This window comes from Ambystoma mexicanum, chromosome 6p, assembly GCF_040938575.1.
Source record: "Ambystoma mexicanum isolate Mex_15411 chromosome 6p, UKY_AmexF1_1, whole genome shotgun sequence".
Lineage (NCBI taxonomy): Eukaryota > Metazoa > Chordata > Amphibia > Caudata > Ambystomatidae > Ambystoma > Ambystoma mexicanum.
The window spans coordinates 741,328,305-741,343,939 of NC_090935.1; the positions used below are offsets into that span (position 1 = coordinate 741,328,305).

The following is a 15,635-nucleotide window of genomic DNA, read 5'->3' on the forward strand; positions in this document are numbered from 1 at the left end:
TAAAGTCATTTGTACTGTCTTGTGGCATCTGCGCCCAAAATAAAAGTCAGAAGAAAAAACAAGCTGGTCTTTTACAACCTTTAGATACTCCACCCACACCATGGCACACTTTGTCTTTAGACTTTATTACAGATCTACCTCCATGTAATGGATTCAACACCATTCTAGTTATTGTGGATCTTTTTTCCAAGATGGCCCACTTTATTCCTTTAAAAGGATTACCTTCCGCTTCAATTTTGGCCAAGGAATTTCTTGAAAACATTGCTCGAATACATGGATTTCCTTCCGTATTGATCTCTGACCAAGGTAGTCAGTTCATTTCGCAATTTTGGAAACATTTTTGTCAAATGGCGCAAATTGACATAAGGTTATCAACAAGTCACCATCCCCAAACCGATGGTCAGACGGAGAGGACCAACCAGACTCTTGAACAATACCTACGTTGTATGCTTCACCAAACCGAAAGTAATTTGAAGGATATTTTATGGATTTCTGAATACGCATACAATAACTCAGTACATTCAGTACACAAAGCCTCTTTTATACCATATATGGACATCATCCCCGAACCTCAGAACTCGATTCGCCCCAGCACTTAGAAATGCCGGCAGTGACTCATCTGCACTCAACTATTACACAAGCCTTTAAGGAGGCGACATAACATTTGAAACAAGCAAAAGAGAAATACAAGAAGAACGCTGATCAACATAGAAGTGAGACTCCACCATACCAGATTGGGGATCAAGTTTGGCTGGTTACAAACACATACCTCTGAAAGGAACTCAGACTTTTAATCCTAGATATTTGGGACCTTATATCATTAAGGCCATTATCGACCCGGTGGCCGTCAAATTAGAATGACCCTCTAATATGCGGATTCGTCCTGTCTTTCATGTTTCACTTCTAAAACCAGTTCAACCCGGGACCAGATTAACCAAACCACCTGACCCCATCCTAATAGATGGAGAACCTGAATTCGAGGTAAAAAAACATCCTGGACTCTGAGATGGTTAAATCTAGACTTTTTTATTTAATCAACTGGAAGGGTTACGGACCTCAAGAAAGATCATGGGAACCTAGTGACCACGTTCATGCTCCTCGGTTGGTGAATAAATTCCATCGGAACTTCCCAGACAAACCAGGGCCAAGGGGAAGAACAACTTTAGGAGGATCGAGTCCATCAGCCCCGGGAGCAGGCATCCAGATATTTATCAAAACCCCAACAGCCCCCAGCTGGGGGCTGTTTGGGTTCAGTCTTGGCGCCTTAGGTGCCAGGCTCATAATAGGAATCAGTCCTGGCGCCATAGGCGCCAGGCTCATAGACATTACTTACCTCATGAAGACCATGCTGCAAATGAATCCAAGCCAACGTGAGGCCTGGATGGGACTATTTTATCACAGGGACTATTTTTTACTCGGGTGTGGTTTGGGGAACTTCTTACCTGGAACTACTTTGGAGGCTATTTAAACCACGCCGATCAGCAGCACACGCTTCGCGTTATTCTGCATTCTGCAGCGTAACGCTGACCGTGCCTGCAAGCCTGCATCCAGTCTTCTGCCAAGCCCGCCTCGAATCCGGAGCTCCTAGGAAAAGGGGAAAAGAAGGAGGAAAGGTTAGATCACAAACATCATTTCTATTCCTTACCTGATTCGGGTCCCAGCACATCTCTGAGCCTGGAAAGAACATTATTCCAACACGCGTCACATCGCCAGCTGCAGCACTGTGTTATGCTCACCAGTCCACAGCATCTTTCGATTCAGCGCTGCCTCCATCTTTTTCATCGTCGAATTCCAGCATCTGGGGAAAAACCAAAGAAACAACAAGGTGAGCCGGGAAGCCGACAAATATCATCTCTTTACCATAGACTTACCTGATTTACCACCGGAGGCATTACCCTTTAACATGCCACATCTTCATATGCCGCACCTATAAAGGGAGAGAAAACAACAAGTAAAACTCATGCAACTTTTACCGGACAGTGTTGGGAAATACAGACTCTTACCTAAACGCCATCAGCTACCTCCAGGCAATATTCTTTGGACCCAGCTGCAATTCAAAAAAAGGAATGGAGCAAGAGTGAACATCGGATACATTGAACTCTTTTGAACTTTATAAGCCCAGGAGTCAATAGCCGGAACTCCTCCAGTACCTTCAAGCCAGTGAAGTAACTGGTATCTACGCACCCCTGCATGCCACGCAGGATGGAGAGCTCATCATTTAAATACATAAGGTGAGCTTACTAAAAGGGAATATCAGAGGTGACTAGTGGGGAGATTGAGAGCAGCGGGGGGTCCTTGCTAAAATCCACGGGTGGCTAAATCCCTTTCTCCACTTGCAGGAGAATACTTCTTCGGGTCAAGCAGACGAAACTAAGTGGGCCAGTCCAAACAGTCATCTCTGCACTACGCATCACGTTGGTGGAGACCGCAGCTGTCTGGGTCCGACCGACGCCCCTGTGGGAACCAGGTGAGCGTAACAGCTACCCAACCATACAGTTTTGCTCTGCACTCAGTGCAGCCCTATTCTATCGGCACGGGTCGACACAAGAGAGCAGATACGTTGTGGTCTTCACAAAAATACAACATGGGTGTTTTAGTAAATACTTCATGTTTTTCGATTTTCTTTAAGAGTAGTGGGAGTTATTCATAACCACTTTTAATTCTCTGAGCAACCCTTAATCATGTTGTTATGTAGCCCATCTCCACAATTGCAGATAGAATTCAACCATATGACCATGAGTTATGGTCTTGCCGCCAATGAGTGCAGCTCAGTCTAATCTGCTAGTTTGCATCCTCTATACATGGGAACAATAGCAGCAGCAGACATGTAACAGGCTTGTTGGGGGCTCGTCAGTGATATGCACGTTAGTCCTCTATGGCACAGTGAGCAAAGGGCCCACGTCTGGGCATACCCTCTCTCACTTAGGGAGTCTCACCAAAACCAAAATTGATGGATGGAAGGTTTTGAATTAATCATAAGCACTGGCATTGCTCTGAGCTATCCTCCACACCATTGCTTTGGTGTGGAGGATAGCTCTTTAATTGATCTACACATTGTATCAGGAAGCAAGCCATATGCAAAACAGTCCTTGTCCTGCCACCAATGGGAGGCATACACTCAAAATTGTTGCATTCCCTCTGCACAACCAACCCCAAGGCTTGCCATCTTCTGTAATGTCACATGTGCGATAAGAAACAATCAGATGAAAGGTCAAAGAAATGCATGTTGTTATGATTAATACAAAACACTTAATTTGTTACTGTTTTGTTTTTTCTTGCCTACTCCAGACACACAACCTCCTTTTACACAGGAATGGGTGATAGATTAGATACATTAGGGCATACAAGCAAGGCCTAATGCTTTTACGCCTTAATTTACTTCTTTGCCCCTTTTTGATGCAGTTACAAGACCGAGGATGAGCATGGAGTGGAGATCCGATGTCCAAAGTGCATTCCTCCTCCCAGTGGAGTAACTATGCTGAAAATGTTGGGGGGGGACATGACATCTGAAGAAAAGGTGCCCCAGCCAAATGAATGGGGATAAAATGGTGTGGCGTGAAAGTTGGGGGGGACAAACACCCCTCTCCCCACCTAAAATTACGCCCATGACTCCTCCATCTTCACAGTAGCTTTAGTTTCATGCCCGCCTGACATTTTCATGCAGTTGTGAAACTAATGAATTCCTCTGGAATCCGCCTTGGTTTTGAACCTGGTGCAGTCCAGTCGGATTCTGTAGGAACCCATTAGTAAAGGGAGGGAGGGGGCTGCAAAGTGGATTTCCAGCCAGTGTTTACTTTTTAAAGAGATGGAGGGGAACATGAAAGAGCAAAAGCAGGCTCACGTCACTTTTCCTCTTTCCTTCTCGCATCCGCGTTGCAAATGTTTAGAATTGTATGCCGGGGACACAGCATCTAAGTGCAAACGTTGGTGGTCGCCTGTATCTAATACACATTTAATTTAAAATGACCACATACATTGGGCGTGGCCCTGTAACAGAGGAACCAGGCCCCAGTAATAGACCTGCACTCCGATTTCTGAAAGAGGGGGACCCCAGTAGATGACAGCTATCGTACCTAGAGATCATGAGCAAAGGCAACAGAGCCCAATGCCACCTGTTCTTGAATTGATGCGTTGTTAAATGACAAAGTTGCCCGATGGGTCTGCCCTGTCACGAGCCCCAAAGGTGCCACAGGTAAACATCCTAGTTCTATACAGCAAACTTAAATCTATGAAGGTTACTTCTAATGTCATGGTTTACAATGTTGCAGGGTGCTGTCAATGATATCGAGAAAGAAAGGGAATGGCACAGGATCCCTGATCTCTTCAGTAACAGCACCCACACTGCAGATACATTGAAACCATCTCAACGTTAGAAAGAAGGTGAACACCTGACTATTCCCTGGCAAGCATGCCTAAGGTTGAATTGTGTTCAGGATCTGTAGAGTCCGGCTGCAAGGCACTGTTGAGCTCTGTGGAACCCCACTCAAGAACAAACACTCGATCAGGTCTGATTGCAGATGCACGCCTGACACAACAGCTCCACATTTGCTAGTGATTTTGTGGCTGCTGATGAAACAAGTGACTTTCCCAGTCTTGTCTCACATTGAGGTGTGCAGGTATACCCTTTACTAACTAGGGGGCCTCCAAATATGTGATATACTGGACCTTCAATTAAGATCTGAAAATAACCAACTGTCATTTGAAAAAATAAAAACTGAAAATGTTTTGTGGTCATTACCTAACAGAGCAATCGAGCCAATACTCTCTGAACCATGCTCAAGTTCCACTCCTCTACCTAGATATTAGACAAACCACTTGAACAAGTCACCCTTAATATTATGATTGATGAATATGTATCACGCAATAAGAACGGATACTACTGGAAATTGCCAGTGTGGCAGGAATGTGAGCTGTATAGGTGGTAGGTGGTTTGAGTGTTCATTTGACCTAATGTTGGGTGAGTTGTATAGTTTCTGGCTAATGTTTGGAAGTGATTTACTCCAACTCTCAAGTTGAGGTGGTTCTATCAGCAGAGGTTGACACTGAAATACGTAACTGTGTTCCTTGATTTTGCTCCCAACTGCAGATTTGAAGGAATCACAATTGTACGGAATGGCGGAACGCATGGGAATGTTTCTGTGAACTGGGTTATCACACGCAACAGTACAGACCCCTCACCTGTGACTGCAGACATCTCGCCTGCATCTGGAGTCCTACACTTTGCTCAAGGAGAGATGCTAATGCCCATTCTTCTGAATATCATCAGTGATGAGACTCCTGAAGAAGCAGAGGCGTATCTACTGCAGGTCCTGGCAAATACAACTCAAGGAGGCGCTGAAGTTGGGAAGCCCGCAGACGTAAGTTTGTTATGAAGGCACCATGGAATTCACATGGCATTTTTTTAGGCATGGCCTTGCAAACAAGTAAGATACATGTTCTGTTCTTTAGCATGCACATATTTAATGTAATTTATGGTGTGGGCCTCCGAAAGCTGCCCATGTTGTCAGTGTGAACATTAAGCATCTTGCACATTTTCTTAGTTCAGTCCACTTTTCAATGTTATTACACATGGTTAGCTACAACAAAATATCATTATTTAGTTAATCTATTACTGCATCTTTGTTTGAAGTCTAGTATCCGTGGTTCATATGCATATGTGACATGATCCAGAGGAAGTTCCAGCTAGGTGAAAACCTTTTGAACAGCAACCTCCACCTAAATCGGCTAAGCACAAAGATTATAATCCTTGTGGGGTCTGCCAAGTATAACAGGCCATAGAGAATAGATGGAGGTGTGTTAACCTAGAGTCAAGTGGTAAGGACCTCGGCATCACCTTTCCAGAGAGAGGGACTACGAAACTGCACATGAAAGATCCAAAAGAAAGCGAAGAAGGTAGTGGGAAGACCTAACCACTTCTCTAAGCTGCATGGGGGGCACTCTTTAACAAGTACAAGGAGGGTCAACGGTGGGGACGCAGCTTCAGAACTTCTTCATGAAGCAGAGGTCTAGGACTACACCTTCTCAGGTCCATGGACAACATAAACCTGGGCTGATGAGATCTGTCACAAATGTTCCGAGCAGCGATCTACTGGGAATTTGCCATTGATATCAGCAAAGTTGGTGTTTCCCTACATGCTTTATTGTTTGAAGGAATTAGCCAATCCAAAAGTGCCCTTTCTTGGAAAGGTGATAAGAAAACTGTTAGGTGTAAAGTCTAAGAACAGAACATGATGGGTAGGGCATGTAACCAAACTCTTAAGCAGGATGGAGTGGACCAATTTGATTACATGTGTTGCATCTGAGAATAGTATATGATCAAGGATGGATGTGGAGGCTTGATTCCGGTTCCCTACCAGTAAACTTTATACCTGAGAACTATGTCAAAGAGATCCTGTACTCACAGAAAAAAAGTTACAACTTAAACAGCGGTGGAAAAGTAAGAGAGTCCACCACTTTTATGATGTGTAGTTTAAGGAAATCCTTCTTTTAACAATTGGGTTTATTGAAATGTGTATTTTTTGTATTGAAAAGTGGGGAAGCAATGGAGAATAAAGGATGGCTTTAAGTAAAAACGCCCCCTTGGAAAAAATGTAGATCGCCAAGTAATAACATAGGACGATAAAGGTGGAGCGTCAAAATAGACAACCTCATGGCTTTGTGTGGGCTTGCCAACCTTGAGCCACATAGTGCCACAGGACTACTCTTCTCTGCAGGCACTGGGTGAATTATCTGTCATGCACGGATTTCAACACAAAAGCTGTGCCTGACAGGATATGCAGTGAATCCTGTGCATAATATCAGGAGCCGGCCCCAACATCTATTATCCTGGCTGCCACTGCCCTGTGTGAACTACAAATAATATACAGGATAAACACAGGTTTGACCTATGATTCCTTTTACTATCGGTGTGTAGATCTCGAGAAAGAACATGAATGTGACTCACATCCACCTTCCTCTTTTGCGGTGGGTCTGCTTGATTCCCTGCCTCCTTTGGGCACAGCCCTGTTCTGGATAGTGTAGGCAGAGCAACATGGCTCCCTACTTGGAGCAGTCATCGGGCCTCATCAAGAGTTGGGCAGCGCGGACAAAAATGCAGTGGTAATTCTATTACCGCCGCATTACTGCACCGCCCAATCATGACTGTGGGGAGAAAGTCAGAGGACTTTTAGCTGGAGGTGAATGCGCTCACTTTTCCCTCCCACTTTTTCAGTGCAATTACCGCGGCACAATAACTGCCACAATAATTACACCAAAAAAAAAAATGCCACATTGAGTCATATGGACTAAGATAAATGGGGACTTACACCACCATTGCCACTTGTGATTCAGCGATAATACCGCAGGACCAAGTTGCGGCAATGGTAATTGCGTTGGGCAGTATTCCGGCAGATTTACCGCCAGTATACTGCCAAATTCCTAATGAGCCCTGTAATTCAATCTCTTCGTGCTCTCTGTTGTAGGGGTTCTTCTGTTGGAAATGGGCTGGTGTCTAGGGTCTTGGGGACTGTTTTTCCACAAATAACTGCCTTAACAACCACTTGTCCTTCCTTCTTTTGATCTTTACTTCTATTCGCAAATCCTAGCTTAATGAGGTCCTGGCGGGCAGCAGGCTGTGCTACTCAGTTGTTACATTTTGTCACATCCAACAGCACATCCATGCATATTTGTTAAAAACTCAGGATATCATTTCCTACCAAGTAGACTTAGTCAGTTTGGCCAATCATGAGTTTTAATGCTGCCAATGCAGAACAATTATCCAATAAGGAAGGGGTCTGCCACTGTTACTAATGAAGAAGGCCAAGCCGCTCTGCCAAATCGAATACTCATCACATCTCTATCCTTCAACCAGTCAGTACCAAGCTAGTCCAGGACAAATTCAAATTCTGTCAAGATATACTGGGCTACCATAGACCCAAGATGCTCCCCGGTGGCAAATGGTGTGTCGTTTTTTCCCCGTTCAGAGATTGGACTGATTCTAAACCACATTCACCAGTTCTTGAATCTTTGGTGTTGCGACTTGATAATGGCCAGCCTCCTTCATTTCCCTTCTGATGCTTTCTTGTGATAAGATAATAAGAGAGGCCTGTCCCCGTAGCTACCTCATTGTCACAGAGGAAAATCATAGGTGAATGAATAGGACCTTGGGGGGAAGAACACCAAGAGGGTCATTTTACAAGGGCCTGAGTGGTAAACCAAGGCGTAAAAGCAAGGTGTAAAGAATGTACACCGTACTTAAATGTTCTGGGATATTATTCTTTTCTTTAAAGGGGGAGTAGGGACACAGATTAACATTTGCGCTGTGTTTTACTCCTCTGTCTTCTAAATGCACTTCCTTTTATGCCTGAATGAGATTTTCATGTAGGGGCAAAGCAAATGGATTTCTATGGAATCCACCTCTATTTAGCACCTGCTAAGAATAAATGCAGTCTGCGAAGAGTAATTTGCAAGTGTATTTACATTTATTTACAAAATGGACTGTACAATGAAAATAAAAGGTGTCTTCTCCTGGTTTTTACTCTTTCAGTTTCCACTCCATTTTGTTTTGTAAAAGTGGAAACTTGAGGTGACCCAGCAGCATGTAAGGTTTAAGGTTGGTGCTCCCTGGCATGCAATGACCACATTTCAACAAAATGATCCCATAATTGCTTTGAAAGTGAGGGAACGAAATCTCTGGTGATATTACAACAGCAAATAATATTGGTCACTGATGAGAGCTGTACCTTCAAAGGAACTGATACTGGGAAAGAGTGAGAAGCAACCTTGTAGAAAGGCAATCAGAACGAAGAAGCTGCAGTTAAAATAAACGGTCAGAGGGTAAAGGGAAAGATAGGAAAGAGGCAAGAGGAAGAAACGACCTGAGCAGGAAGGACTTGAACTGAACAGGAAGGGGGAAGGTAAGAGGCGGAGCAGGAAGAAACACCAAAAGAAGGAAGAACGAAGGAACCAGGCAAACACCCCCACACTCTCCTAAAGAGCGTCCCGAAGGATTGCAATGCATTGATAATAAGAAGTACTAGCTAGTTATAGAACTACTAGATGTGAATTCCAGACACGTTGCACTGGAATAAGAAAGACTTGCCATCTTGTAGCGATCCGTGTAATTGAGACGCAGATGCGGGGAAGGCCGCAAGGGACAGGATCCCAGATACTTGTAGGGGAAACTCAGGGCAGCTGACTTCCTTAAGGCTCCCAATGATGCCAGTATCTGGAAGGTTGCACATGCATAATGTAAGTGTGGAGATTTGGGATGGAGAGGCCAAACGATGGGGGGTACCCTCTTCCCAGAAGGCAAACTCTGGATAGAGGAAGCACTGGAATTATTTGTGAAGATCAATTTCAGGAATATATTGCAGGAGTACATTATAGCAAGGAGTTGTGCTTTGGCTACTGTGTCCTTTATATTAAGGTTTGGGCAACATTTGGATTGCAGAATGGACATAATGAGATTAAGGACTAGGTACAATAAAATACAAACTTCTATTTGCTGTGCGAGTTGAACACCATTTCTGGGTTGGGGTTGTAGAAAGGTAGTATGTTTACAGCAGTATTGTTTGGCGGGGCTTTCGTTTAAGGATGTGTTGGGAGATAAATCCTTCTACAGATACGAGTAATTACAGGAGTTGTGCAATACACTGTACCTTTGCATTTTTAGGCATGTTTGTTTGCTGATGGACTGCAAGGCCTCGGCAATCAGTCTGGCACATGTAGTTCAATATATAGAATACAAAACATGGAGGACTGCATGAAGTCTTGGGCAAACATGAAACCCACAGACACATGATGATTTTAAGTTGTCCTTTTTGATCAGCTGGGATTTTTGTTTCAGAATTCATGCCAATGGATCAAGGGCGTTGCCATCAATACCCATCAATACTCATGCAGGTACTCATAGTATTGAATTTGATGGTCTCATGTGGTAAAAACTGCAGCTATTTCAAGCCAGACAAGGAGGACAGTTTCATGACTATCCATTACTCCCACTCTCTCATTGATGATTCTGCTGCGTGGCAAGTTCTAGAACACTTATATATGCTCTAAGGGCTCTCCCAATGGCCATTAAATCATGCACAACAAACACAAAGGCCTTCTGAAAGAGAATAACTCATCATGTAAAATGGCTTAAATAATAGAAGGACATAATGATCACTTGCGTCACGTGATACTCCGTGGGCATCAGAGAGTCAAATACTACTCATAAAGGGGTCACTTTTTAAAAAGCATTCGATTAACAGAATGTAATACCTTTGTATTAGCCAACTTCTAACCAGGCGAACAAAGCAAGAACTCTTGTTTTTGTGTCATGCAGTCTTAGTTTGATTTTCAGAAAACATTTGAAGGGATAACCTGATACCCAACAAAAAGGAGACTGATGACCAAAGAACTGTCTGAGAATTATCAGCATCGGTGTGAAACATCACACCATGTGACCGAAAAGTTCATGAATAGGCACCTGCATACACACTCCATAGAAAGCCAAAGAAAGGCTGGTCTTTGAATGTGACTTTCTGTATGTCAGTGTACAACTACCATGCACAAGCATGTATCCACAGACTCAAGTCCATCCTGGGATGCCACTGACTCAGTCCCATCCAGGGATATTGGCATTCGATGGCTGAATACAAAAGATGCAAGCCGTTCTCTGATAGGCCTCAAAACTTTTAACATCACTTCCACCGGCTGGAAAAGAAGTGTGGCATTTGTTGCGGATTTCAAAGGACACCAAAATATGTAACAGAACTAAGGGAGACATAGTGTGGAACCCCCACAGGGGAGGCAGACGAGGGCCTCGGAAGGTGCGTAACATGAGGGTTTCAGGGCCTCAAAGAGCGTATGTAAGGGTGCAGCCAACTGATGTAAGAGTCCAGCTAGCAGGGCGGTAGGGCTCGCTCAATGTGAATTCATCTGGCAGTCAGCGGAATTCATAGGGGAAAAGGGTCATTATGGCAGGAGGACGTCCTGACCTCTAGTTGTTAAGTGACTTCAATTCAGCACTCCAACTTAGTCAATGCCTGGTCTGGGATGCCTAAGGGAAGCCCTTATTTATATATTTTTGTGACAAGTTCATAGATCTGGATGATAAACCCTTGTATAACGCCCCTCTCTTTGAATCCCCCTGACCTCATTGAGCCAAGAAGTAGGTTTGTTTTGCAAATTAAAGATTTATTTTACAAATTAAACAATATATATATATATATATATCACCCTTTTATAAATAAATTAATATTTGATAGCACACTGATGAATATGACAGTGATCAGTAATGGATAATATTACACTAGCACACTTTTTCTAATAACCTAGGAGTTGCTATAGAAAGGATAAGGTAGCTGAAAATACTTTATAGTTTCAAGGAAACGCAATGATGGAAAAAAATGCAGCACAGAAATAAACTGATATGGTTTCAACAAGAGATAATATGATCACTTTTCCCCTTGTGGCAATTCACTCCCCCCTATGCAATATAAAGAGATGGAAGGCGAGCACACAATTTTCAGGAATATAATCAAATGCAATACAAATTCTAGTTCCCCCCTAGCAAGCTTAGAGTAACCGGTATGCTTTTAAAACATGCAGAAATACTTTTAAAGTGATCTGCAATGAAGTGAAAATATGCTAAAAATGATTTTAATTCCCTATAGGAGATTCAGGGTGGGTGACAGTTACTTTGAATTAGTTCAGGTCAACACTAGCAATGATTCATGAGGGATTATCAGGTTGAAAATGAATTTCAGCAATGGAAGCAAAAGACAGCGATTTTTGACAGGTGAAGAAGTTTGAGTCAAATTGTAATTCGCAGTACTTTTTCCGAGTGCGTCGAGCGCGATTACGGAAAAACTATAAGGAGTAGAAAGTCTGGGCTTGTTGGAAAGCTTAGATTCTTAGCTTTAAGATGACAGTTAAATCCCGTTCCTAGCACGTATGGTTCAAAAGATACAGACAAATCAGTGGAGGTAGATTCTCAAAATTAAAGTAAAGCTCAGAATGACAAATGACACTTACACAGCTTTGAAATCACAGAATGAACACACGATTTCTAATGCAGTTCTTGGCAGGTTGAATTGGTTTGAATTAGATTATTTTAAACTAAGAGATTGGTTCTGCAAAGTTCTCGCGGGATACTCACACTATAAATTTGAACTAGGCCGTCAAGATCTGGTCATGTTTGGACTGGACTTCCGGCGGGTGGTTCTGAAGTTACAGCTATCTGGGTCAGCTCTGCTCTCTGGGTCTGGTTCTCTGGTTCTGGCAAAAGTTCTTGGCACTGCACAGCGGTCTGGTCTTCTATCGGCACTGCACAGCGGTCGGGTCTGGGTCTGGTCTGCGGTTCTGGATACAGCTCTGCTTTCTGGGTTCTGGCACTGGGTTCTAGCCAGAATCAAACAGCACAGCCCGGCTGTTTTATTCTGATGTGCCCCTTGGAAGTCTGGAGTAAATCAGTTTGCAAAATTGTAAGGCCAGCTGAGAATACTTTTAGCTTGCAGTAGGCCTTCTGCTTCAAAGTTCTGGAATCTATCTGGAGTCTAAGTTTTGGATATGGTCCTTCTGGATATTGTCTGGTCCGGAAAAGTGATTCGCAAGAAAGTGGAAAGAGCAGTCCCTATTTGGCTTTCAGTGGTTCTTTTTATGTCTTTTGAAAGTGAGTGGGAAGGCTGACTTTCTATGCCCATCCCTCTGAGGATCCTGATAGGCTATAGGATTCTCTGTCGCCGGCTGGGGAACTGAATTGTGAGTGGAATGATGTTGGAATACTTTCTATAGTTACGCTATTAGTGCACACTTTATAAGTTCAACTTTAACACAGTGATGCTATTAGGGCACACTTTCTAAGTTCAACTTTAACACAGTGATGCCATTAGGGCACACTCAATGTTAATGTTAACGTTATGGAGAGGTAAGGTAGAGTGGCGAGGGCTTTCTGGAGTAGAGTAATTGCTCTACACCCCACCCATGCCACACTTACAGTTTTGTTGGTGTCTGTTCACTGCAGGCTTCACTGGCTTCCCCTGTGGACACCTGCTTGGAGCCACCTCTGTTGGAGCCATCCTTTGCCTAGGGGCCCTTAGCCGTGGGGGCTGCACGGGCAGAAGGCTGCCCTGGAAGGACCAGTTATGAAGGCCGAGAGGACCAATGGGAGCGGGGGGGGCGGATTGGAAGGGGAAGCAGGAAGGGGTTAATGGGGGATGTGGGCACACAGGGACTCGGGAAACTTTGCCAATTTTAAAAATATGGGCCAAATGGAGGTCAGAGAGGGGGCAGCAGTCACATGCTCAGCTCAAGCAAAAGGGGGGCAGGCATGGCTAGCGTCGTCGCTAGACCTAGACATGGTGGGCCAGGCAGGCAATCGGCTTCTGTGGGTGGGCTGGGGAGGTGGGAGCAGCTGGGGAAGCAGGAAGGGGAGAATGGGGGATGCGGGCACACAGGGACTCGGGAAACATTGCCAATTTTAGAAATATGGGACAAATGGAGGTCGGAGAGTGGGCAACACTCACCGGCTCAGCTCAAGCAAAAGGGGGGCAGGCATGACTAGCGTTGTCGCTAGACCTAGACATGGTGGGCCAGGCAGCCAATCGGCTTCCGTGGGCAGGCTGCGGAGGCGGGAGCAGCTGGGGAAGCAGGAAGGGGCGAATGGGGGATTCGGGAAACTTTGCCAATTTTAAAAATATGGGCCAAATGGAGGTCGGAGAGGGGGCAGCACTCACATGCTCAGCTCAAGCAAAAGGGGGGGCAGGCATGGCTAGGGTCGTCGCTAGACCTAGACATGGTGGGCCAGGCAGGCAATCGGCTTCCGTGGGTGGGCTGGGGAGGCGGGAGCAGCTGGGGAAGCAGGAAGGGGAGAACGGGGGATGCGGGCACACAGGGACTCGGGAAACATTGCCAATTTTAAAAATATGGGACAAATGGAGGTCGGAGAGTGGGCAACACTCACTGGCTCAGCTCAAGCAAAAGGGGGGCAGGCATGGCTAGCGTTGTCGCTAGACCTAGACATGGTGGGCCAGGCAGCCAATCGGCTTCCGTGGGCGGGCTGGGGAAGCGGGAGCAGCTGGGGAAGCAGGAAGCTGAGAACGGGGGATGCGGGCACACAGGGACTCGGAAAAATTTGCCAATTTTAAAAATATGGGCCAAATGGAGGTCGGAGAGGGGGCAGCACTCACCTGCTCAACTCAGTTGGCTTGGGGGACCCAAAGGTAGCACATGTTATCAAGCTAACCAGGTTCTCACTGGATACAAGGAGTTAAATAACTCCCAGCTACCTCTATTTTGAAACTAGGCAGCCATGTAACACTGCATCTCAGCATTCACCCACAGGTCATGATCATAATTTTGCGCCAAACTAGAATAGGTCAGCCTCGGACTCCCAGATTACAGGTCATGGAGACACAATGGGCTGAAGTCTTGGATAGGATAAAGCAGTTCTGGTAGATAAACGGAAAAGTCTCTGCAAAAGCTCTTAGGAATAGTTAAGAATCATATTGGGTCACAAGCTGATTAGGCCTGTGAGTTGTGAAATGTTTCAAGCACTTTCACCGCGAGAGGCAAGTACTCTGATTTTACAGTACCTTTACAAATGAAGAAAAAGATGCAGCTGACGAGAGTGAGGCAATGCTTTGCCAGAGGTAATTGCCTGCATGTAATTTTTGCCTTTTCTTTTGACTGTGATTTCTGGGAAACTTTATGGTGTGAGCTTTTTTCAAATTCCTTGTGTCAGGGATGTGTTAGTGTCCAGCCAGAATGGGATTGTGGGGAAATCCGGGCATTCCCCCCTCTTGCCGAATTACCATTTTGCTGCATCTTATACCATTTTTTTATCACAAAAAGATAGATGATGGACTTGGGTTAGGCCTATAGAACAGGGGATGCCTTTTGCAATACAAAATGGCAAAAACGGCACAAAGAAATCAGGCAAAATGTCATACGGCAAAAACATTTTTAAAAAATCACAGATTTGGAATCAGGGGGGCCTGGCAAAATATGGCATTTTGCAGATATGCACGTTTGAGTGTTGTAAACTCGATCCAAACAGTGAATACCTTCAGTTAACTTGACCTGTATGCAGGGCCGGCCTTAAGGCAATTACCACCCTGCCACGCCAGCGCGGGGGAGACTTTCAATGTCTCGGGAGCGGGACCCATTTAATAACAATACGGCGCTGATACTTTTGCATCAGCGCCTATTGAAAAATGTGGTGCCCCTCCCCTGCATGACCAGGGGTGTGTCGAGGGGAGGGTGGTGGGGCACATTTTTTATTTTTGCGTCCTGGGTTTCTACCACTGCTAAGGCCGGCCCTGCCTGTATGATCCAAACTGACTGGAAAAAAGGGATTTCTTTCCTAAAGTTTAGAATTTTGACACTGAAGTAATCCACACGTTGTGCACATTGATTGTGGTAGAATGTGACCTCCATACCAGGATTTGATTTGATTTCAAATTTCATAACTTTTACGAACTTATTTGGTGCATTATCCATTTAGGCTTAGAGGCATGTTGCTTTTGCATTTAAAAGGATGATCTTAAACTGTACTCTTCGATGTAACACCATTAGATGGCTGCCCCTGTGACAGTGGATGAGATTTGCTTTCGGCACAGAAGGTTGGTGAGAAACTTTAGCAGGCTGGCTGAGCTAATTTCCTTCTGAAT

At 44.7% G+C, this 15,635-nt stretch overlaps 1 protein-coding gene across 2 annotated transcripts in view; it reads left to right on the top strand.

The window, feature by feature from the left end:
- ADGRV1 (adhesion G protein-coupled receptor V1) overlaps positions 1–15,635 on the top strand; it is a 2,479,945-nt gene that overhangs the window by 264,843 nt on the left and 2,199,467 nt on the right. For both annotated transcript variants that reach the window (XM_069627623.1, XM_069627624.1), the window contains exon 8: positions 5,087–5,357. In XM_069627623.1, coding sequence (XP_069483724.1) covers positions 5,087–5,357 — 271 coding nt within the window. The remainder of the gene's footprint in view (positions 1–5,086; positions 5,358–15,635) is intronic.